Source organism: Sapajus apella, unplaced genomic scaffold (genome assembly GCF_009761245.1).
Source record: "Sapajus apella isolate SASKATOON/1434 unplaced genomic scaffold, GSC_monkey_1.0 scaffold51, whole genome shotgun sequence".
NCBI classification, from domain to species: domain Eukaryota; kingdom Metazoa; phylum Chordata; class Mammalia; order Primates; family Cebidae; genus Sapajus; species Sapajus apella.
In genome coordinates this window covers 16519787-16544569 of record NW_022436991.1, presented here as the reverse complement: position 1 = coordinate 16544569, position 24783 = coordinate 16519787, and the positions used below count along the sequence as shown (strand labels likewise).

The 24783-nt window shown below is 44.7% G+C and overlaps 1 protein-coding gene across 6 annotated transcripts in view; it reads right to left on the bottom strand.

The window, feature by feature from the left end:
• Positions 1–2626: 2626 nt before the first annotated feature.
• ITGAM (integrin subunit alpha M) overlaps positions 2627–24783 on the bottom strand; it is a 59964-nt gene continuing 37807 nt past the window's right edge. For 5 of the 6 annotated variants that reach the window (XM_032243309.1, XM_032243310.1, XM_032243312.1 and 2 more), the window contains 16 exons: positions 14864–14994; positions 14608–14771; positions 11568–11722; positions 11339–11470; positions 11089–11162; positions 10724–10862; positions 10504–10629; positions 8960–9039; positions 7391–7474; positions 6726–6801; positions 5812–5919; positions 5564–5647; positions 5309–5422; positions 5125–5226; positions 4301–4411; positions 2627–3865 (listed from right to left, as the gene is read on the bottom strand). In XM_032243309.1, coding sequence (XP_032099200.1) covers positions 3794–3865; positions 4301–4411; positions 5125–5226; positions 5309–5422; positions 5564–5647; positions 5812–5919; positions 6726–6801; positions 7391–7474; positions 8960–9039; positions 10504–10629; positions 10724–10862; positions 11089–11162; positions 11339–11470; positions 11568–11722; positions 14608–14771; positions 14864–14994 — 1752 coding nt within the window. In that variant the 3' untranslated portion in view covers positions 2627–3793. The remainder of the gene's footprint in view (positions 3866–4300; positions 4412–5124; positions 5227–5308; positions 5423–5563; positions 5648–5811; positions 5920–6725; positions 6802–7390; positions 7475–8959; positions 9040–10503; positions 10630–10723; positions 10863–11088; positions 11163–11338; positions 11471–11567; positions 11723–14607; positions 14772–14863; positions 14995–24783) is intronic. The other variant, XM_032243311.1, reaches the window with a different exon arrangement.

Sequence of the window (24783 nt, the reverse complement as noted above, 5' to 3'; positions counted from 1 at the left end):
CAATTCTTCAAGTCTGCACCAAGATGGGAATGCCCACGGAGGAAGCAGAAAGGACATTGCTCAATTGATCTATTTATCACAGTAGCTGGACCGGAGGATTGCTGAAAGACACCAAGACCAACGGAATGAGAGCGGGTGAAGGCTGTTTATTCAGAGCTCGCTCTAGCCAGGGAGTCAGTCCTTTTTGGCAGAGACTCAAAAAACGGGCAGCACAGTAGGAAGGCTTTGTAGTGGAAAATGGGAAGGCTTCAGGGAAGCCCCAAGTGGAAGCTGCTGGCCTAGGAGGCTGCAGGCGGCTCACCGGAGCGGGCATCCCATGTGATTGACTTGGGGGGCATATTTGGCTTTGTCTGGTTGGTCCTAAGTTGGAAGCAGGGACAAAAATTAGGAAGCCATCAGTTATCAATTAAGTCCTAGACATGGGGCTGATTATTAGTTATTACTAGGCCTCCTGGGCGGGTTGCTGCAGACTGGGGGGCAGATTCTATTTTTATGTCTGGTGCAGCCCAGATTCAAGGAGTTAGACAGACCACACCATGTGATGTCAGGGGCAGCAATGTCACACTGCAAGGGTGTGCGGCTGGAAAGCAGAATTCTCTGGGGGTCAGAACTGTAACCACATCCCGTGGTGGCTCAGATTAGGATTCTCCTCTAAGTAAGAAGAGGAGGGTGGATACTGAAGGGATTCATTTATTTGCAAGCAAGAAATCCCAAAAAATAAAAGCAAGCAGACATTCCTGGGCTTGGCCACTTATCACTAGATTTAGGGCCCATTTATTAGTCACTTTGTAGTCATGCTAGGGCAATTTGTCACTTGAAATTATGTACTTTTCTAACCCATCATAAAGTTCTTATCAGGCTGAATTCAACACAAGCTTCTCATTTGAAGACACCCAGGTGAACTCTGAGCCCGCAGGAATTTAACTCCCCTGCAAGGACACGTGATAAGAGGTCCAGAGCTCTCTCCCTTCCTAGGGCAATTCAGGATTTCTGGAGATATTGAGGATTTTTATCTTTCAACATAAGGAAACAGAGATTCTTAACAGATCTTATTTAATTCAGGAGAGGAAATACCAAAGAACTGTCTAGAGGTGACGGTGTATTGCATCACCCCCACAGATACAAAGGGCCATTGCCTCATCAGCCGCCTTTTGAGGCCATCTCACTGCACTTTGAAAGAAATTGACACTCCTCAGTCTGGCTTACAAAGCACTCATGCCCAAGCCCTGCCCATTCTCCCAGGCTGCCCTGCCCTCCCCTCCACCTGGAGGGCTTCTGTCCCTGCTTCAGTCAGGTGTCACCTCCCTTTGGGACCCTTCCTTCACCTCCCTAAGGAGTAAGCCCTCTCTCCTCCTACCACAACTGGAACAAGCGTCCCTCTAAGCCATGATTTTCTTACATTTCAGTGAACGTCATGAAATTATTATTTTTTGGCTAAGCACAGTGACTCATGCCTGTGATCCCAGCTCTTCAGGAGGCCAAGGCGGGTAGATCACCTAAGGTCAGGAGTTCGAGACCAGCCTGGCCAACATGGTGAAATCTTCTCTCTACTGAAAATACAAAAATTAGCCAGGCGTGGTGGCGGACACTTCTCACACTTTGCAAGCACAGTAAACACGACCCTGGCCGGAACATATACCCTCTCTAATTCTCACACCAGTTCCTGGTAATTTATCTGAATTTCACTTATGAGGAAACCAAAGCTTAGATAGATCATACCAGTTGCCTGACGTCATACAGCTGAAAAGGAATGGAGCTAGGAGTTAATCCCAGCTCTGTCTGACTCGAAAGCTTTTCTCTTTTACTGTCCTGACGGCCTCAGAGGACTGGCCCCGGAGCAGGCGTGGGGAGAGGGTGGCTGTTATTTAACTGTTACGATATTAGGTTAAAGCATATGAAATTGATGACATGTTTTTAGACAAAAATATTTATTTATTTATTTATTTATTTATTTGAGATGGAGTCTCACTCTGTTGCCCAGGCTGGAGGGCAGTGGCACAATCTCAACTCACTGCAACCTCTCCCTCCTGGAATCAAGTGATTCTCCTGCCTCAGCCTCCCAAGTAGCTGGGATTACAGGCACATGCCACCACACCTGTCTAATTTTTGTATTTTTAGTAGAGATGAGGTTTCACCACGTTTGACAGGCTGGTCCCGAACTCCTGACCTCAAGTGATTCACCTGCCTTGGCCTCCTTTAGTGCTGGGATTACAGGCATGAGCCACCATACCCGGCCTTTATTTTATGTTATCATTTTGTTTATTTTTGAGACAGGATCTCACTCTGTCATCCAGGCTGGAGTGCAGTGGTACAATCATGGCTCACTGCAGTCTAGACCTCCTGGGCTCAAGTAATCCTCCTGCCTCAGCCTCCCAAGTAGCTGGGACTACAGATGCGTGCCATCATGCCTGGCTACTTTTTAAATTTTTTTTATAGAGACAGGGTCGCAATATATGAACTCCTGAGCTCAAACAATCCTCCCACCTCCACCTCCCAAAGTGCTGAGATTACAGGTGTAAACTCCCGTGCCTGGCCTCACACCTCTTAAATACACTTGTTTCACTCAAATTCTTGGGTTTGCTTCTGGGAGAACCCAAACTTCCAGGAATATATCCTAAAATTATCCTTACATATATGCAAAAATGACATAGATTTATTAACTCAGCATTGATACAATAACAAGAGATTGAAAATAATATATCAAAAGAAAACTGGTGAAATACATTAGGGTATACCCACACAATGGAATACTATGCAGCAATATAAAAGAGTGAAAAGTAAGTTATGTCTTAATACGAACCCATGTCTGCGAAACATTAGTGGAAAAAAGCAAGATACAGAACAGTATTAAGTATGCTACCAATTGTGTAAAAAAGCTTGTGGGTGTGTATGTGTGGTGTGTGTGCACGTGTACATTTGCATATCGCCTGGAATCTGTCTGAAAGAAACCTCAAAACACACCTTGACTACCTTTAAGGAGGTGACTTGAATATCTGGGAAGGGAGACTTTTCACTGTACACTCTCGAATGTCTTCTGACTTTTGTACCATAGACAGGCTTATCCATTCAAAAAATAAAAGTTACAGTGAAATAATACATGAATCCATAAAGGGAGATTCATCGTTCCTCAGTGGGCATCTTTACTGGGCATCAGTGCTGCAGTGGAGTGGGTTTGGTGAGGTTTCTGGTTCCACCCACGGCTTCTATGGAGTCTCCATCCAGGCTGCACAAGCTCGCCCGAGAAGGGAAGTCCCACTTCCTTCAATGAGGAGCAGCTGCTGCGTTTCCCTCGGTGTTCACTCACAGGAGTGACTGTCCACTCTCCCGGAGGAAAACCCAGCAGTGGCTTCACCCACGCACAAGGAAACCCAGGCAGTTCCCCTCTGCCTGAGAGGCTGCACTGCCAGCACCTGCCCACATGCCAAGAGACATCTGAATCACACATGCAAACCGCATGCCCCTGAACACACATGCACACACACATTCATACACTTACACACATGTGCACACACTTGTACACCTTACACGCACGTTCACGCACACACATACACTCACATGCACGCGCACACTGACAGGCACACACGTGCACACTTGCTCACCCTTACACACGCGTGCAATTTGTGCACCCTTGCTCACACGTGCACACACACTTGTACACACACAAATGGAAGCCCAAACCAGTCCTGTCTGGGGGAGCCGTTGCCGTCCGGTGTATCCAGCAGGCTGGCGACTGCGTGTGGTCTGGGCAGAGTCCGGCTGGCCTCGGAGAGGCGGCTCGTTGGGGAAGGAGCCGCTACTGGGGTGCGGCCCCCGGGGTACCCCCTTCACTCATCATGTCCTTGTACTGCCGCTTGAAGAAGCCGAGCTGCGGGGCAGAGGACGGCAGTGAGGGCCACGGAAGCCAGGGATTAGGTGGCTCCGCAGACCGGGGAGTGGGGGGCACCACCGGCCCCCTGAGCGCGGGGCAGAGACAGAAGGGACCCAGGAGGGCGGGGCGGGAGGGGAGTGACATCCGCATCGGGGCCTGGTGGGAAACAGAAATTACTACAAGAAAGGCGACCCCGCGTTTGGTGGAGTCTGTGGCTGGGGCGCTCTCAGCGCGTCTGCTCTTGAACCAGGCCACCCTCCCTACGTGGGTGTGCCCCCCCTCATTTACGGCTGAAGAGACTGAGGCGCAGAGAGGCTCTAGGACTCGCCCCTCCCACACAGCTGGCAGCCCCGCCGAGGAAACCGAGGCACGGAGCTGCAGCGCGAGGCGCGAGAGGAGGAACCGAGAGGGCGGTGGAGCGACTGGGAGCACCTTGTACAGCACAGCGGTGATGAGGGCCAGGAGCACCAGCCCCCCCACAGAGCTGCCCACGATGAGCGGCACCGGGTTGGGGACCTCGAATGGTTCCACTTTGGTCTCCGTCTGGGGGAGGAAGAGGAGCAAGGAGGGGCGTCAGGGGAGACGACTGGGTTTCTGGGGGTTCCCCATTCACACCATGTGCACCCCTGAATCAACTGGGGAACGCCTCATGTCCCCCAGGACCGCAGCCCTCACTCCACCTCTCCCACCTCTCAGCCACCTCTCCCTCCTCCGTTTCTCTGTCCTCCATATCTGTCTCTCTCACTATCTCTTCTCTTTCTGCCTCTGTCTCTCTAGCTCCATCTCTCACTGTCTCTCTGTCTCGCTCTCTATCTCTCTCTGTCTCTTTTTTTTTTGGGATGGAGTCTCGCCCTGTCGCCCAGGTTGGAGCAATGGCGCAGTCTCGGCTCACTGCAACCTCCGTCTCCCGGGTTCAAGCGACTCTCCTGTCACAGCCTCCGAGTAGCTGGGATTACAGGCACCCGCCACCACGCCCGGCAGGCTAGTCTCGAACTCCTGACCTCGTGATCCACCCGCCTCGGCCTCCCAAAGTGCTGGGATTACAGGCGTGAGCCACGGCGCCCGGCTCTCTCCTTCTCTTTATGTGTCTCTGTCTCTCTATCTTTTGCTCCCTCTGTCTCGATCTCTCTGTCTCTCTTTATGTCTATCTCTCTGTCGCTCTCTGTCTCTCTCTTGCTTTGTGTCTCTCTCCCCTCCCCCAGAGATCTCCACAAGCCCAGCCCCCCCAATAGTTCCTCAGCGCGCAAGACAGGTACCTGGGCCCTCACAAACGCCTCCTGTCCCGGAAGCAGGGTGAACACGGAATTGTTAAACAAGATCTCAGCTGTGCTCACGACCAGGAGGTGGTTATGCGAGGTCTGCGGAAGACAGCGGGTCAGCGCTGCACCTGGGCCCCGAGAGCCACGCCTGTGCCCCGCGAAGCCTCAGGACCCCACACACCTTGATGTACCAATCAAAGGAGAGGTTGCCTTTGAGGGTGGCATTGAATTTTTCCTGGATGCCAAAGAAGGGGATGTCACACTGGATTCTCTGGCAGACAGCGATGGAGCAGTTCTGCGGAACGCAGGAGGGAAGCAGATGGTAACGAAGCCGAAGGCAGAGAAGACCCCTCCCGGTTGTTCAGAGACCGGATAGGCTCCAGCAAGGAACCGCGCTGCGTCTCCACGTGGCCCTGGGGCTGACTTAGCTTCTCACCACCACGGGGGCCTTCCGAAGTTCAGCCAGAAAGTCGGAGTGAGGGGGCAAGCTCTCCTTGGTGTGGCACGTACTCGAGAGGTTCTGAAGAAAGAGAAGCACTGGCACTAAGGGGCAGAGATGAAGGCGCCCCGGGCCGGCCGGCCAGGAGGTGAGATGCCCTGAGTCCGGGAGAGGGGCGAAGCGGCTCCAAAACCCAAGGGTGGAAACAGAGGTGTGAGGAAGGCGCAGGGCCGTGCTCCACTCACCTCGGAGAAGGTGACCTGGGGGCGGTCCCATATGATTGCCTGGTTCAGCCGGACGGGCACCAGGAACACCAGGCTGATGGGGAGGGTCCTTTGCCCCAGGTTGCTGACCTGCACCGGGAGGGCCAGGTCAGGGCTCTGCCTTCCTCCCAGACCAGGCTGGAGAATCAGCCTCCCCTCCCCACGGCACAGGCCACAGGCCCGGGCGTCCTGCTCCTTCCTGTTTAAGAGAGTGGAGTGTACACCTAATACGCATTCGAGCGCCACACAGCCTGGTCTCCAGTCCTAGCTCTCCTACTTACTTGGTGGGAGACCTCCATTGTGTTCTGTAAACCTCTCTGAGCCTCAGTTTCTTCATCTGTAAACTGGGGATCATGACAGTGCCCCCACAGAGTCGTTATAAAGGAAACACAAGATAATTACGTGCGTGCATGTCACATACGTCCTTGCATGCGTGCATGCGTGTATACTGAGCGATGGCAGCGTGGAACCAAGCCTGGCACACCACAGGTGCCTCACGCACATTTCCCATCCCTGGTTCTGCATTTTCTTTTATTTTCTTTCTTTTTTGAGACGGACTCTCACTCTGTTGCCCGGGCTGGAGTGCAGTGGTGCGATCTTGGCTCACTGCAACCTCTGCCTCCCAGGTTCAAGCGATTCTCCTGCCTTAGCCTCCCGAGTAGCTGGGATTACAAGCATGCACCACCATGCCCGGCTAATTTTTGTATTTTTAGTAGAGAGGAGGTTTCACCATATTGGTCAGGCTGGTCTTGAACTCCTGACCTTGTGATCCGCCCGCCTCAGCCTCCCAAAATGCTGCGATTACAGGCATGAACCACTGTGCCCAGCCCTGTTTCTGCATTTTCTACACATAGATTTTCCTTCCCAGCTGGGACCCAGACATCCCAGCTCCCCACCTGATATTGATGCTGCATGACTCGACTGGTATTCTCTGAGGCTGTGAAGTTGAGATATTTGGTGGAGACCTCATGGCTGAAGGGAGAGAGAAGGGACAGGAGGTGGAAGAGTGTCTCAGGCTAAGTGTGTGTGAGTGAACGGGCACAAAGATAATGGGTATGCAGACCTGGGGGGTGGAGGTGGGGTGGGGTGCAGGGGGATGGGGGAAGCAGTGTGTGCTGGATACACAGTGCATGCCTATTTGGGCCACTCACACTCCCATGCACAAAGGCACACCATGCACACATATGTACATGCACACAGACCTTCAGACACAACACGGACAATTACACACCTATGCACACACACAATGCACACACCTATGCACATATGCATACATACACACAGACTCTCAGACACACACACGCACAAATACACACCCATGCACACACACATGCACATAGATCCTCAGACACACACGCACAGATACACACCCATGCACACATATACACATGCACAGATTCTCATGCTCACACACATGCACAAATACCCATGCACACATACATGCACATAGATCCTCAGACACACTCACACACAAACATGCACAGATGCATGCACACAGATACGTGATCAGCCGTGTCCAGCCCAGAAGTAGAGGCTCAGCTAAGGCCCTGGAAGCCAGCACCTGGTGACCACCATGTAGACAGCGTATTTCACCGGCAGCTCCAGCTGGAATTCGGTTTTGTTGGTTCTGGACATGTTGTTCTCACTGGAGGGAAAGAGAGAGCTCCAGCCAGCCCTTGAGAACTGACAATCGGCATTTCCTCCTCCCTCTCCCTCACTCCCTGCCTCACATCAGCCACCAAATCCTGTTATCTCTGCATCTGAAACCCCACTGTTCTCCAACCCCTGTCCCCACTTAGCCCAGGCCCATCCCTCTCCACCTGGATGTCGGCAGCTGCCTTCTTCTAACTGGTCCCCTGAATTCACACCTGCTCCCACCCCAATCGCCAGTCCTCCTGAAGAGTGATCATTCTAACATGCAAATATGATTATGTCACTCTCAGGGTGAAACTGCAAATCCCTAACAACACTCGTCAGTTATTTTGGGACATGGCCTGTATCTAACCACCACCAACTCCTTCGACCTGGCATTTCATCCTGAGGCCACCTTAATCACACCCTGATCTTCCCATCCCTGCCTTCCGTCTTCACACTCACCCTCAGTACATGCCTTCGCTTACATTTTCTTTTTTGTTTGTTTGTTTGTTTGTTTTTCTGTGAGAGAGTGTCTCACTCTGTCACTCAGGCTGGAGTGCAGTGGCACAATCTCAGCTCACTGCAGCCTCAACCTTCCAGGTTCAAGCAATTCTCATGCTTCAGCTTCCTGAGTAGATGGGTCTACAGGCATGCACCCCCCCCCCCGCCCGACTATAATTTTTTTTTTTTTTTTTTTTTTGTGGAAACAGCATCTTGATATGTTGCCCAGGCTGAACTAAAACTCCTGGGTTCGAGCAATCCTTTTGCCTCAGCCTCCCAAAGTGCTAGGATTACAGGCATGAGCCACCAAGCCCAGCTCCTAAATATATTTTCTTTTCTTTTCTTTTTTTTTGAGATGGAGTCTTGCTCTGTCACCAGGCTGGAGGGCAGTGGTGCGATCTCAGCTCACTCACTGCAACTTCCGCCTCCCAGGTTTAAGCGAATCCCCTGCCTCAGACTCCCAAGTAGCTGAGACTACAGGCATGCACCACCACACCTGGCTAGTGTTTTGTATTTTTTCGTAGAGACAGGGTTTCTACTAAACTTGGCCAGGATGGTCTCGAACTCCTGACCTCATGATCCACCTGCCTCGGCCTCCCAAAGTGCTGGGATTACATGAGCCACCACGCCCAGCCCCCTAAATATATTTTCTTCAGGAATCTTCTCTGAACACCAAACTCCCAAGAACACTGGCCATCCCCCATCTAATTTGCATCTCATACTGGATTTGAGATGCAAGATTTATGGCTAGTTTTCTTATCTGTCTTTGCCACTAAATTATCATCTCCAGGAACGTAGGAACCATAGTCTGATTCATCACTGTCCCACCAGCACTCAGCACAAGACCCCGCACATGGTGGGTGCTCAGTGAGAGTTTGCTGAGTAAAAGAATGAGTCAAAGGGAAAACCAGTGGGCCGGGGGCAAAGGCCCACCCTGGGCCAGGGGCTGGGGCCTCAGATGGGCGGCTGCCTGTGAAAGCTGGGCACAGAGCACCTGGTCACATTGGCCTTGAGGAGCAGCTTGTTTCCAAGGGAAGCCTTAGCGTCCACATCAAACGTGATATTGAAGGTGACCTGGAGAGGAAAAAAAGAGAGACAATGATAGAAATAGAAGAGAAGAAATAACCCAAATGCCCGTCATCTGATGAATGGAGACATGAAATTGAAATGTGGCCCATCCATACAACAGAATATTGTTCACCAAATAAACAGCAATGAAGGCCGGGGCAGGCGGATCACCTAAGGTTGGGAGTTTGAGACCATCCTGGCCAACATGGGGAATCCCTGTCTCTACTAAAAATATAAAAATTAGCTGGGCATGGTGGTGGGTGCCTGTAATCTCAGCTACACAGGAGGGTGAGGCATGAGAATACTTAAATCTGGGAGGCAGAGGTTGCAGTGAGCTGAGATGGTACCACTGCACTCCAGCCCGGGCGACAGAGTGAGACTCTATCTCAAAAAATAATAAAATTTTTTTTTAATTTAAGGAAAAAAAAATCAATGAGGTACTGACATGTGCTACGACATGAATGATCCTTGCGAAGTCCTTACTTAATATGCTAAGCGAAAGGATCACATACGGAACGATTTCATTTATATGAAATGTCCAGAATAGGCCAATTTATAGTCACAAAGTAGACGAGTGGTTGCCTAGGGCTGGGGAAGATGGGAGGATTGGGGCTGAGGGCCAACAGGACAGAGGGTCTTTGTGTGGTAATGAAGATGTTCTAATATTGATCATGATAATGGATGCAAGACCATGTGAATTCACTCAAAGCCACTGAACTGTACACTTTTTTTTTTTTGAGACAGAGTCTCGCTCTGTCTCCCAGGCTGGAGTGCACTGGCGCGATCTCAGCTCACTGCAACCTCTGTCTCCCAGGTTCGAGCAATTCTCCTGCCTCAGCCTCCTGAGTAGCTTAGACTACAGGTGCACACCACAATGCCCAGCTAATTTTTTATTTTTAGTAGTGGCGGGGTTTCACCATGTTGGCCAGACTGGTCTTGAACTCCTGACTTCAGGTGATCCACCTGCCTCAGCCTCCCAAAGTGCTGGGATTACAGACACAAGCCGCTGCCCCCGGCCTGTTTTTACTTTTTGAGACAAGGTCTCACTCTGTCACCCAGGCTAGAGTTCACGGGTGTGATCATACCTCACTGCAACCTCAACCTCCCAGGCTCAGACAATCTTCCCACTCCAGCCTCCCAAGTAGCTGGGACTACAGGTGCACACCACCATGCCCAGCTAATTTTCACATTTTTTGTAGAGACAGGGTTTCGCCATGTCACCCAGGCTGGTTTCAAACTCTTGGGCTCAAGCAATTCTCCTGCCTCAGCCTCCTAAAGTGCTAGGATTACAGGCGTGAGCCACTGTGTCTGGCCTGAAATGTACACTTTAAATAAGTGAATTGTATGGTATGTGAATTATATCTCAATAAAGCTGTTTTGTACAAAAAGGAAGCACTACTAAAGAAAAGAAGACAAGAATCCCCAAAGAAAGCCAAAGAGAAAAAGAGGGGAGGAGCCAGGAGTTCTGACCTCTGAGTTTTCCGGGAAGATGGGGTGGTTTATGCCGCAGCTGGTGCTCAGGGTCCAGGGTCCAGACACTTGGGTGGAGGAGGTGGACTCACAGCCCACGCGCCAGGGTCGCTGTGAGCGTTGGTTCTGGAAGGCGAGGGAGGCAAAGATGGTCATGTCCACCTCCAGCCACGAGATGGGGAAGCAAAGGTCAGATGGAGCCTAAGAAGGATATGGCTACCTGGGGTCTGGACACCCGGTAGGACAGGCCAGGGGGGGAAAAGAAGGTGGCCTCTGTCCTGTAGGAGTCCTCACCGTCGTTTCTCACAGTCACTGTCACGTTGAACTCCCGGGGGCCACCCACCACGAGGTAGTCCAGGCTGTGGGAGGAAGAAGACAGGATGGGGGGAGCTGGGGGCTTCCCTGTGGCAAACCTGCTCCGGCAAAACAGAGACTCAGGCACTTGACAAGAGATGACAGTAAGGAACAGCCACACAAGGCCTCATGGCCCAGGAACACCCAGCTCCCTTGGGGGCCAGGAAGAGAACAGAGCACGTTGTGGTACGGGTCCTCCTCTGGAGGCGGCGAGGAGGAATGGAAACTCACCCCATGAAACTGAAGGTGATGCTGAGGTCGTCCTGGCAGATGTTGTCATTGCCACAATTCTTCTCAAAAGGAAACTTAAAAAAAATAGAATATGATCAGATGAAAGGAAAGGAAACAACCAAATATGGTGAAATTAAACAGTAAAATCAAACGTTGAAGTAAAATTAGGTGAGATCAGATAAAATGAGCTTCAACCACCTTGGCCTCTGGTCTCTTCCACACCCCTGCAGGACCCCCACTCCGTACTCACGAAAGCTGTGAAGACTCTCTGAGCCTCCGCAGCCAGCACCGGCCGAAGGTTCCCAAAGGCAGACAAGGGCGTCCCCAACAGAGAGAAGTTCAGGCGCAGCATGACGGGGATCACTGTGTCCTCGATGCAATTCTAAGAGATAGCCAGGATTTGCGGATCTGCCCTCCTTAGCTCCTCAAGTCCACCCCATCCTTGGAGGACCCAGGGGTCTGGCCACTCGCCTGCTCACCAGCAACTGTAGCTTCAGAGTCTCACAAGTCTGGGTCAGCCCCAAGGTCTGTGTCTGTCTGCGTGTGCTGTTCTTTGTCTCATCGAAGATGGCCCGGGAACTTTTGCGGCCGGAGTCCAGAGCCAGATCATAAGTCACAACGCTCTGGATCTGCCCTGAAGAGGCAGGGTGGCACAGCAGTGAGGGGCCTGCGCTCCGGAGCCTGGCAGATGGGAGCTCGAGGCCCAGCTCCTCTGTTCCTTAGCTGTGCGACTTGGGGTGTATTATGTGACCTCTCTAAGTCTCTTCTTCCTTCCTTCCTTCTTTCCTTCTTGCCTTCCTTCCTTCTTTCTTTTTCTTTCTTGCATCTTTCTTCCTTTCCTTCCTCCCTTTCTTTCCTTTCTTTCCTTCCTTTCCTTTCTTTTCTTCCTACCTTTGTTCCTTCCTTACTTTTTATTTTTTATTTTCTTTTCTGAGACACAGTCTCACTCTGTCACCCAGGCTGGAGTGCAGTGGTGCAATCTTGGCTTGCTGCAACCTCCGCCTCCCAGATTCAAGAGATTCTCCTGTCTCAGCCTCACAAGTAGCTGAGATTACAGGTGCACACCACCACAGTCCACTAATTTTTATATTTTTAGTAGAAATGGGGTTTCATCATGTTAACCAGGCTGTTTTCGAACTCCTGACCTCAGGTAATACACCTGCCTCGGCCTCCTGAAGTGCTGAGATAACAGGTGGAGCCACCACACCTGGCCTCCATTCTTTATTTTTAAAGAGAGGACAATAAAGATAATAATTCCCTCCCAATGTAAAAAGGAAATGAAATAGTGCTTACCAAGTATTTAGCACAGTATCTTTCACACAATAAGTGCTCGATAAATGGCAGCTATTCTGTTATTCACTAAAAAATTGATCATATTTTTCTGGCTACTTTAAATTTTTTTTCTCTTTGTCTTTGGTCTTCAGCAGTTTGATTATCAGGTACATTGATATGATGTCCTTTATATTTATCCTGCTTTGATTTTGTAAAGAATCTTGATGTCTTTCATCAGTTTAGGGATTTTTTTTTTAATGGAGTTTAGCTCTTGTCACCCAGGCTGGAGTGCAAGGGCACAATCTTGGCTCACTGAAACCTCCACCTCCTGGGTTCAAGCGATTCTCCTGCCTCAGCCTCCCGAGTAGCTGGGATTACAGACGCTCACCACCAAATCCACTAACTTTGTACTTTTAGTAAATATAGGGTTTCACTATGTTGGTCAGGCTGGTCTCGAACTCCTGACCTTAAGTGATCCACCCAACTCAGCCTCCCCAAATGCTGGGATTACAGGCATGAGCCACCATGCCTAGTCAGTTTGGGGAAATTCTTTAACTAATGCATCCATCCTATCTGTCTTTCCTATTTCATCTTTCCTATTCTCTCTCTCTGTATTTCTCTCTCTCTCCTCCCCCCACCCACTTTCTGTAATTCCAATTACATATTTATTAGACCTTTCACCACATCCCACACATCTCTTATAATGCTTTCCGGTATTTTTCATTCTTTTTTTGTCTGCATTTTAATCCAGATGCTTTCAAATGACTTGTCTTCTTGTTCACCATTTCTCTGTTCTGCTTCTAATCAGCTATAAATCTATTTACTGAATTCTTCATTTCAGTCACTGTGTTTTTTGGTGCTAGAGTTTCCATGTTTTTGCTGAAGTTCTCATCCTTTCCCTTTTTTCTTGAAGATATTAATTATAGTTACCTTTTTAAAATTCCTATCCAAGCACTCTAACTTCTGAATCACATATGGGTCTATGTCTATTGTCTATTGTTTCTCTTGGTTGCTAGTCAGTTGTCTCAATGGAAAAAGGTGTTTACCAAGGCCTCTCAAATCTCTGCCTTCCTAGCACTGGGGAGCTGCTGAATTCTCTGACCAGCTCTTTAGCTTTTCAGTTGCTGTTTTCTACTGGGTTTCTTGGAGTACTGACCTGGGCATTCATGGCTTAGAAGTCAGCCAAAGAGTTGAGGGGGATTTCTATGTAGGTTTAGGGGTACCTCCTCTTAATTCTCTACTCTCTAACATTTTGCTCTTAATATCTAGCCATGCTGGTTACCCTTATATCTGGAATGCTATTTCCTCAGCCCAGGAAAACTGCTCCTAGAAAGGTAAATGCTTTTAGTGGTAGGTCTTGCTATGTTGCCCAGTCTGCTCTCGACCTCCTGGGCTCAAGTGATCCTCCCACCTCAGCCTCTCAAGTAGCTTGGATTACAAGAATGTGCCATCATGCCCGGTTAACAATTTTACCTGTAAAGAGGATACAAATCCCAGCATTTTGAGAGGCCAAGGTGGGCAGATCATGAGGTCAGGAGATCAAGACCATCTTGGCTAACATGGTGAAATCTCATCTCTACTAAAAATACAAAAAATTAGCCAGCCATGGTAGCGGGCACCTGTAGTCTCAGTTACTTGGGAGGCTGAGGCAGGAGAATTGCTTGAACCCAGGAAGTGGAGATTGCAGTAAGCTAAGATCACGCCACTGCACTCCAGCCTGGGTAACAGAGCGAGACTCCATCTCAAAAAAAAAAAAAGAATGCAATTCTTCCTAGTACTGTCATTACTAGAGACAGTTTTTCCTAGTACTGTCATTACTATTCTCCCACTCCAAGCACAATTCTACCGTTTGAGAATAGGAACAAGGAAGGAAGTCACTGGTGATAAAATGTGTATGTCAGTGCTTCGTAAATCTGTGTTTAACTTCATCAACTCAATCTCGCCAAATACATTTTCTCTTCATTTATTAAAAAACAAAAACCTGGTTTGTTCACAGGCATGGACCCTTAGTTCTCTGGAGAACTGAGGGAGTAAGGAAGTGTCACATGCTCACCTCTTTAGGGAGGTCTGCTGGACTCCCCCACCCAGCAGGGCAATAGCCTGCTCACTCTGGTAAGTCTTGGAGAAGGTCATCAGAGCCTGTGAGAACTTGGTTCAGGACAGCCAGAAGGCTGGGCAGAGTGGGTCGTACCACCCATCCATATCCTCGATCATTTAACCTCTGGAGACTCACCCACCAAGCCTCACCTTCTCTTAGCCGATCCCGTGTGCTCTTGTGGACACGGAGGCAGACTCTGACCTCCCCAGCTTCCTTGCCTTTTGCCACAGGATCATTACACTCAAATGCATTCCTTGGCACTTCCCTGGGATTGAACTCCATGGTCGCCTCAACTCTCAGTACTGGCTGGGACCTGCAGGGACACCAGAAAACCATCAGGGACCTTCAAACAACAAACGTTCCTTCAAGGGAGAACGCCTGGTCAGCTCCAAAAGGCATTCTCACCTGAGTAGCAGCACGTGCCCCTGGGCTCCCACAGTCAGGTCCACGAGTCCATCCATCGTGAGGTCCTGGCCCCCACTCAGTGACTGACCAAAATACTGGAGCCTGGGAGAGAGCTTGGAGCCTGCAATCCGCTGAGGGTACAAAAGAGGTGGAGAGAGAGAGAGGGTAAGAAAGGATAGGGAGAGGTATAACTCAGTCACCCAGCGTGACCCAGACAGAGGTTCTCTAAGCTCTACTCAAGTATCACTTCCTGCAACTAGGAACTAGGGCAGCTTATAACTTATGAAGGAATTATTCACCTTTAAACAACAGCCTCAAGAGGATACCCACAAATTTCTTTTTAAAAAAACTTTTAAAATAGAAATGGGGTCTCACTTTGTGGCTCAGGCTGGTCTTGAACTCCTGGACTCAAGTGATTCTCCCCTCTCAGCCTCCCAAGTGCTGGGACTATAGGAGTGAGCCACCACACCCAACCCCAAGTTTCTATTAATTACCTGCATTTCCCTGAGTACAGGGAAAAGTGAAAGTATATTATTCGGCTCTGCTGAATTTCATTTACGTAGTCAGAATAATGCAAACACTGAATGTTGATCTAACTAAAATGATCACATAAACATGAGGAGTGAAATGAGGGGTAAAAGAGTGCTGGTGTGTGGCAAAAGGAAAATTGAAAATATCAATCTCCACCTTCCACCGTGGGAAGTCAGTGCTAAAACAAAAATCAAAAAGTAGCAAAATTATTATTATGTAAATTGAACACATGGAGAATTGAAAGAGCTGAAAGTGGTTCCCTCAAGAGCAAGGGAAATGAAGCCAAAACCATACTGTACGTGGAAATTGTTGTTTTTTATAGTGAGCTTTTTTAGAACTATTTTGGCTCTTTAAAGTATGTGCAAAAGTAATACTGAAAACATGGCAGGAAAAATAAATTTAAAAGAAATTTTAAAAGTGATTTTGTCACATACTTAATGCCAGTGAATTCAACACTTTTAATTCTGGTATAAAAGTTGTAAGACAAAGATATTAAAAATAACTATGGCTAAAAATATGTTAATGACTCCACAATATAAATAAATGTAAACTGTAAATCAGTAACATAAAACGTGTAGTGGGGAATAAAAGTATAGTGTGCATGTGATTTAAGTGGTTATCAGCTTAAAACAGACCATGATAATTATAAGACATTTTGTGGAAACCACAAAGAAAATACCTGTAGAAGTTAAAAAGAGAGGGCTGGGCACTGTGGCTCACGCCTGTAATCCCAGCACTTTAGGAGGTTGTGGTAGGTGGATCACAAGGTCAGGAGTTTGAGACCAGCCTGGCCAACATAGTGAATCTCCATCTCTACTAAAAATACAAAAATTAGCCAGGCGTGGTGGCGCATGCCTGTAGTCCCAGCTTCTTGGGAGGCTGAGGCAGGCAAATCCCTTGAATCCGGGAGTCAGAGGTTGCAGTGAACTGAGACTACACCATTATACTCCAGCCTGGGTGATAGAGTGGGACTCCATCTCAAAAAAAAAAAAGAACAGAATGAAAGCATATTAATACAAGAATTAACAACAATAAAACACAAAGGAAGACAGCAAGAAAAGAAAAGAGGGACAAAAAACCTACATGACAAACAGAAAACAATAAAATGGCAATAATAAATCCTTCTCTATCAATAATCACTTTAAATGTAAACAAAAACTCTCAAAACAGAGTGGCAGAATAAAAATACGAAATCCAATTATATGTTGTCTACAAGATACTCACTTTGTATTTACTGACACATAGGCTGAAAGTAAAAGAGTAGAAAATGCTAGTCCATGTAAATGGTAGCCAAAAGAGAGCGGGATGACATGCTAATATTAGACAAAATAGACTTTAAGTCAAGAAACAAATGATATTATATAATGCTGAAATGGCCAATTCACCAGGAGTTATAACAATTAATTATATACACACCCATCAGACATTTAAATAGATAAAGCAAATAATAACAGAACTGAAGGGAGAAATAGCAATTCAACAGTAAGAAACTTCAAAATCCTACTTTTAATAGCAAGTAGAACAACTAGACCAAAAAACAAGAGAGAAATAGCACACTTGAACAACACCATGGATCAAATGGACTTAAGAGACACATACAAAATACGTAAGCCAACTACTGCAGATTATACATTCTTCTTACGTGCACTCCCCAGGACAGACCATATGTCAGGTCATAAAATGAGTCCTAACAAATTTAAAATGATTAAAATGATATCAAGAATCTTTTCCAACCACAATGGAATGAAACTAAAAATTAATAGCAGAAGGAAAACTAGAAAATACACACATATGTAAAAATTAAACAATACACTCTTGAACAACTAATGGATAAAAAAAGAAATCTAAAAGGAAATTGGAAAAATAACATGAGATAAGTGAAAACTCAAATGCAATATACCAAACTTATGAGAGGCAGCAAAAGCAGTACTAAAGGGAAGTTCAGAGTGTTGAACACCTACCTTTAAAACAAAAAGAAAGGTTTCAGTTACAAAACCTAACCTTACACCTCAAGGAATGAGAAATAAAAGAACAAACTAAACCTAATGTTAGTAGAAGGAAGGAAATAATAAAGATTAGGGGAAAATTAATCAAATAGAGAAAAGAAAAAAAAGTTCAATGAAATTACATGGATTTTTCAAAAGGATAGAATTGATAAGCTTTGGCCAGGCATGGTAGCTCATGCCTGTAATCCCAGCACTTAGGGAGGCCGAGGCAGGTGGATCCCCTGAGATCAGGAGTTCAAGACCAGCCTGGACAACATGGTGAAACTCTGTCTCTACTAAAAATACAAAAATCACCCAGGTGTGGTGGCATGTGTCTGTAATCCCAGCTACTCGGGAGGCTGAGGCAGGAGAATCACTTGAACCCAAGAGGCAAAGGTGATCACGTGACGATGGCACTGTACTCCAGCAGCCTGGGCAACAGAGTGAGACTCTATCTCAAAAAAAAAAGAATTGACAAGCAACAGATAGGTAAAATTATAAATGAAAGAACATACATTACAACTGATGCCATAGAAATAAAAAGAACCATAAGAGACCACTATGAACAATTACATGTTAACAAACTAGATAACCTTGAAGGAACGGATAAATTTCTAGAAACATATAACCTATCATGCCTGAATTATAAGGAAATATAAAGTTTAAACAGATCTATAACAAGTAAGGAGATTGAATCAGTAATCAAAGACCTTCTAACAAAGAAAAGCCCAGAACCTGATGGCTTCTCAGGCAAATTCTACCAAACATTTAAAGAAGAATTAATACCAATTATTCTCACACTCATCCAAAAAATTGAAGAGGAGGGAATACTTCCAAATTTACTGTATGAGGCAATCACTATCCTGACACTAAATTCCAACAAACACACCAGGAGAAAAGATCACTATATGCCAATTTCCCTGTTGAATAGAGATCCAAAATCCTAAATAAAATACTAGCATTCAACAGCACAAAAGGATCATACACCATGACCATGTAGGCTTTATTCCTGGGATGCGAGGGTGGCTCAACATATGCAAATCATAAATGTGGTGTATCACATTAACAAAATAAGGAATAAAAATAACATGATCATATCAATAAGAAAAGAAAGCATTTAATAAAATTCAACATCTGTCTTAGTTTATTTGGTATAACAAATAACATAGATTGGATGGGTTATAAGCAATAGAAATTTATTTCTCATGGTTTTGGAGACTTGTGACATCCAAGATCAAGGGGCAAGCAGATTCAATATATAGTGAGAGCCTACTTTCTGGTTCATAGGCAACCATCATTTTGCTTTGTCTAAGGGCACTAATCCTATTCATGAGGGCCACACCCTCATGACCTAAACACCTTCCAAAGGTCCCACCTACAAATACCATCACACAGGGAATTAGGCTTCAACATATGAATCTGGGGAGGACACAAACATTCAGACCACAGGAATAGCCACTCATGATTAAAAACCCTCAACAAACTAGAAATACAGGAAAATCACATCAACATGATAAAGGTCATAAATAAAAAGCCTCTAGTTAACATCACATTCAGTGGTGAAAAATTGATTTTACCACTAAAATTAAGAACAAGGCAAGGATGCCCACACTCGCCACTTCTATACAACACAGTATTGAAAGTCCTAGCCAGAATAATTGGGCAAGAAAAAGATATGAAATCCATATGGGTCAGAAATAAAGAAAAAAATTGTCCCTGTTTGCAATTGATATGATCTTATAAATAAGAAACATTATAAAGACTCTACAAAAAAGTTACAAAATTTAATAAACAAATTTAGTAAAGTTGCAGAATACAAAATCAACATACAAAAATTAGTAGTGTTTCTATACACTAACAACAAACTATCTGAAAAAAAATTAAACAATCCCATTTACAGTGGCATCAAAAAATAAAATGAGTTAATTTAACTAAGGTGAAAAACATGCACACTAAAACTATAAAACATTAATGAAAGAAAGTTAAACAAGACAAAAATCAATGGAAAGATATGACATGTTATGGATTGAAAGAATATTTTTTAAGGTCCATACTACTCAAAGTGATCTATAGAGTCAAATAGACCTCAAATAGCCAAGACAAGCTTAAGAATAAACAAACAAAGGTAGAGGTATCACACTACCTGACATCAAAATACACCACAAAGTTATGGTCAGCAAAACAGCATGACACTGGCATAAAAGCAGAGATATCAACCAATGGAACAGAAGAGAGAGCTCAGAAATAAACCCATGTATTTACAATCAACTAATTTTCAGCAAAGGTGCAAAGAGCATATAATGGGGAAAGAACAGTCTTTTTAAAAAATGGTGTTAAGAACACTGGATATTCACAGGCAGAAGAATAAAACTGAGCCTTTATCTCAAACCAAATACAAAAATCAAAAGTGTATTAAAGGCTTAAATGTAAGGTAATGTAAGATCTAACACCATAAACTATTAGAAGAAAACTTAGAGGGAAAGCTTCATGACATTGGTCTAGGCAATTTTTTTCCTATGATCCTAAAAGCACAAGCAACAAAAGCAAAAATAGGCAAGTGGAATTGCATCAAACTAAAAAGTTCTGCACAAGAAAGGAAGAATTAACAGAGTGAAGAGACAACCTATAGACTGGGAGAAAATATTTGCAAACCATATAACTGATAAATGGTTAATATCCATAACATATAAAGAGCTCAATAGCAAAAAAACAAATAACCCAATTTAAAAATGGGAGAAGAGGGCCGGGCATGGTGGCTCATGCCTGTAATCCCAGCACTTTGGAAGGCTGAGGCAGGCAGATTACTTGAGGTCAACAGTTTGAGACCAGCCTGGCCAACATGGTGAAATCCCATCTCTACAAAAAAATTTTTTTAAATTAGCTGGGCATGGTGGTGGGCACCTGTAATCCCAGCTACTCAGGAGGCTGAGGCAGGAGAATCACTTGAACCTGGGAGTCAGAGGTTACAATGAGCCAAGATCATGCTGCACTCCAGCCTGGGTGACAGAGTGAGACTCTGTCTCAAAAAAGAAAAAAAAAAATTGCCCCCTACCACCATAGGAGGACCAGCCTAACCATTCACTGCAAAAGATGGCTATAATTGATCTTGTAAAAACGACTTCAAATTTCACATGGAACCAAAAATGAGTCTATATAGCCAAGACAATCCTAAGCAAAAAGAACAAAGCTAGAGGCATCACACTACCTGACTTCAAACTATACTACAAGGCTACAGTAACCAAAACAGCACAGTACTGGCACCAAAGTACAGATATATAGACCAATGGAACAGAACAGAGGCCTCAGAAATGACACCACACATCTACGATCATCTGATCTTCGACAAACCTGACAAAAGCAATGGGGAAGGGATTCCCTATTTAATAATTGGTGCTGGGAAAATTGGCTAGCCATATGCAGAAAACTGAAACTGGACCACTTCCTTACACCTTATACAAAAAATTATCTCAAGATGGATTAAAGACTTAAACATAAAACCAGAAACCACAAAAACCTTATAAGAAAACCTAGGCAAGACCATTCAGGACATAGGCATGGGCAGACTTCCTGACTAAAACACCAAAAGCAATTGCAACAAAAGCCAAAATTGACAAATGGGATTTAATTAAACTAAAGAGCTCTGCACAGCAAAAGAAACTATCATCAGAGTGAACAGACAACCTACAGAATGGGAGAAACTTTTTGCAATCTATCCAGCTAACAAAGGTCTAATACCCAGAATCTATAAGGAACATAAATTTACAAGAAAAAAACAAAACCCCATCAAAAAGTGGGCAGAGGATATGAACAGACACTTCTCAAAAGAAGACATTTGTGCAGCCAACAAACATATGAAAAAAAACTCATCACTAGTCATTAGCAAAATACAATTCAAAACCACAGTGAGATACCATCTCACGGCAGTTAGAATGGTGATCATTAAAAAGTCAGGAAATAACAGATGCTGGAGAGGATGTGGGGAAGGAGGAATGCTTTTACACTGTTGGTGGGAGTGTAAATTAGTAAATTGTGGAAGACACTGTGGTGATTCCTCAAGCATATAGAACCAGAAATATCATTTGACCCAGCAATCCCATTACTGGGTTTATACCCAAAGGATTATAAATCATTTTGCTATAAAGATTCATGCACACGTGTTTACTGCAGTACTATTTACAATAGCAAAGACTTGGAACCAACCCAAACATCCATCAATGCCATCAATGATAAACTGGATAAAGAAAATGTGGCACATATACATCATGGAATACTATGGAACCATAAAAACAAATGAGTTTATGTCCTTTGCAAGGACATGGATGAGGCTGGAAGCCATCATTCTCAGCAAACTAAAACAGAAACAGAAAACCAAACACTGCATGTTCTCACTCACAAGTGAGAGTTGAACAATGAAAACACATGGACACAGGGAGGGGAACATTACCAGGGCCTATTGGGGGATGGTGGGTCAAAAGGAAGGGAGAACATTAGGACAAATACCTAACGCATGTGGGGTTTAAAACCTAGATGATGTGTTGATGGGTACAGCAAACCACCATGGCACATGTATACCTATGTAGCAAACCTGCATGTACGTTCTGCACATGTATCCCAGAACTTAATGTATAATTAAAAAAAGAAAAAATAAATAAATAAAACATGAAGATTTAATTAAAAAGAAAAAAAGACTGCCCTATTCTACCACAGGAGGACCAGCCTAACCATTTGCTGCAAAAGATGGCTCTAATCGATCTTGTGAAGGCATTACTGAGCAGATCAAGATATCCGGGAATGAACACTAAAGACGTTCTGAATAAATTATAATCCAGCCAGGTGCAGTGGCTCACACCTACAATCCCAGCACTTTGGGAGGCCAAGGTGGGAAGATCACTTGAGCCTAGGAGTTGGAGACCAGCCTGAGAAACATAGAGAGACCCTGTCACTACAAAAAAAATTTTTTTTAATTAGACAGGCATGGTGGCATACACCTGTAGTCACAGCCACTCAAAAGGCTGAGGCAGGAGGATCACATGAGCCTGGGAGGTCAAGGCTGCAGTGGGCTATGATCGTACCACTTCACTCCAGCCTTCATGACAGACAAGACCCTGTCTGAAAAATAATAATTACAAATAATAAATACATTTTAATCCAGTGACATTTTAGTGTCTTTTTTAGAAAAACAAAAATTACATGTAATGTTACATTCCTGCCTGTTCTTTGTTGATAGTATTAATTGATCCACTGGATTTCTTTTATTTTCTTTTTGTGACACAGCTTTTAGTCTTACTTATGTGTGTTTTTCAGACAACAGTTAATAATTATATTGAAAAAGTAGCAGCAACTGTCTTGAAGGGTCTTCATATATTATTGGACACTAACACTAACTACATTGGACTGACTTGTATAAAATCTCTGTTAAACATGATTTAAAAGCCATTAAGAGTACCTTGCTGCTGGGTGTGGTGGCTCACACCTGTAATCCCAGTACTTAGGGATGCTGAAGTGGGCAGATCATAAGGTCAGGAGTTCGAGACCAGCCTGGCCAACATGGTGAAATCCCATTCTCTACTAAAACTACAAAAATTATCCAGGCATGGTGGTGCACACCTATTATCCCAGGAGGCCAAGGCAGAAGAATCGTGTGCCCAGGAGGCAGAGGTTGCAGTGAGCCAAGATTGTGCCACTGCACTCCAGCCTGGGCAACACGGCAAAATTCTCCATCTCAAAAAAAAGGAAAGAGTACCTTGCATTAGCACTCTTTAAAGTGTTAACAGACATTGCCATTAGCTGTGAGAGTTTGAGTTTTATATGTCTGCATTGATATTCTTATCCAAAATTTCTACATTACCTTCAAATATTCAGTTTAAAATTCAAACTTTGAGATTTTTGTAGCTTTTCGTTGGTTAAATTTTGAAAATTTAATGTTTTGATGGAAGTTTTAAGCTATCATCATTATTTTACAAAATGATAGGGGAGGAGCTAAAATTCCTTGTTAGTTAAGAGAATGATGAAGGGTCAAAAAAAATCCTCATTAGGATACAAAGAAAAAGGATGGTCCACTAAATCATGCAAAAATGCTTTTTGGTGCCTTGGATTAATCATATAATAGCTGTAGCAAGAAGTAGATACCGTGAACAGACCAATAACAAGCAGTGAGATTGAGTCAGAAAAAGCCCAGGACTTAACTGGGCTCACAGCTGAATTTAAACAGACATTCAAAGAATTGGTACCAATGCTAATGATGCTATTTCAAAAGATGGAGAAAGAGGGAATCCTCCCTAAATCATTCTATAAAGCCAGTATCACACTAATACCAAAACCATAAAAGTACATAACAAAAAAAGGAAGCTATAGACCAATATCCCTGATGAACATAGAAGCAAAAGTCCTCAACAAAATACTAGCTAACCAAATCCAACAGCACATCAAAAAGATAATACATCATGATCAAGTGGGTTTCATCCCAAGGATGTGGGAATGGTTTAACATATTCAAGTCAATAAATGTGATGCATCACATAAACAGAATTAAAGACAAATATCATTTAATCATCTCCATAGATGCAGAAAAAGCATTTCATAAAATTCGGCATCCCTTTATGATAAACAAAGCTTTCAGTAAATTAGAAAGAGAAGGGACTTCTCTCAAAGTAATAAAAGCCATATCTGACAAACCCACAGCCAACCTCATATTGAAAGGGAAAAAGTTGAAAGCATTCCCCCTAAGAACTGGAATGAGACAAGGATGCCCACTTTCAGCACTTCTTTTCGACACAGTACTGGAATTCTTAGCCAGACCAATCGGACTAGAGAAAAATAAAGGGTGTCCAAATTGGAAAAAAGGAAGTCAGACTAGAGCTGTTTGCCAATGACATGATCCTTTACCTAGAAAATCCTAAAGACTCATCGAAAAGACTCTTAGGTCTGATAATTTCAGTAGTCTCAGGTTAGAAAAATCAATGTATGCAAATCAGTATCGCTGCTATCCACCAACAATGACAAAGCTGAGAATCAAATCAAGAACTCAATCCCTTTTACAACAGCTACAAAAATAAAATAAAATACCTAGGAATATAATTTAACCAAGGTGAAGCTCCCTACAAGGAAAACTACAAAACACTGCTGAAATAAATTAGAGATGACACAAATAAATGGAAATATATCCCATGCTCATGGATAGGAAAAATGAATATTGTGAAAATGACCATACTGCTCAAAGAATCTACAGATTCAATGAAATTCCCATCAAAATACCAACATTATTTTTCACATAACTAGAAAAAAAAATTCTAAAACTCATATGGAACCAAAAAAAGAGCCCAAATAGCCAGAGCAATACTAAGCAAAAAGACCAAATCTGGAGCCATCACAGTACCAGACTTCAAATTATACTACAAGGCTATAG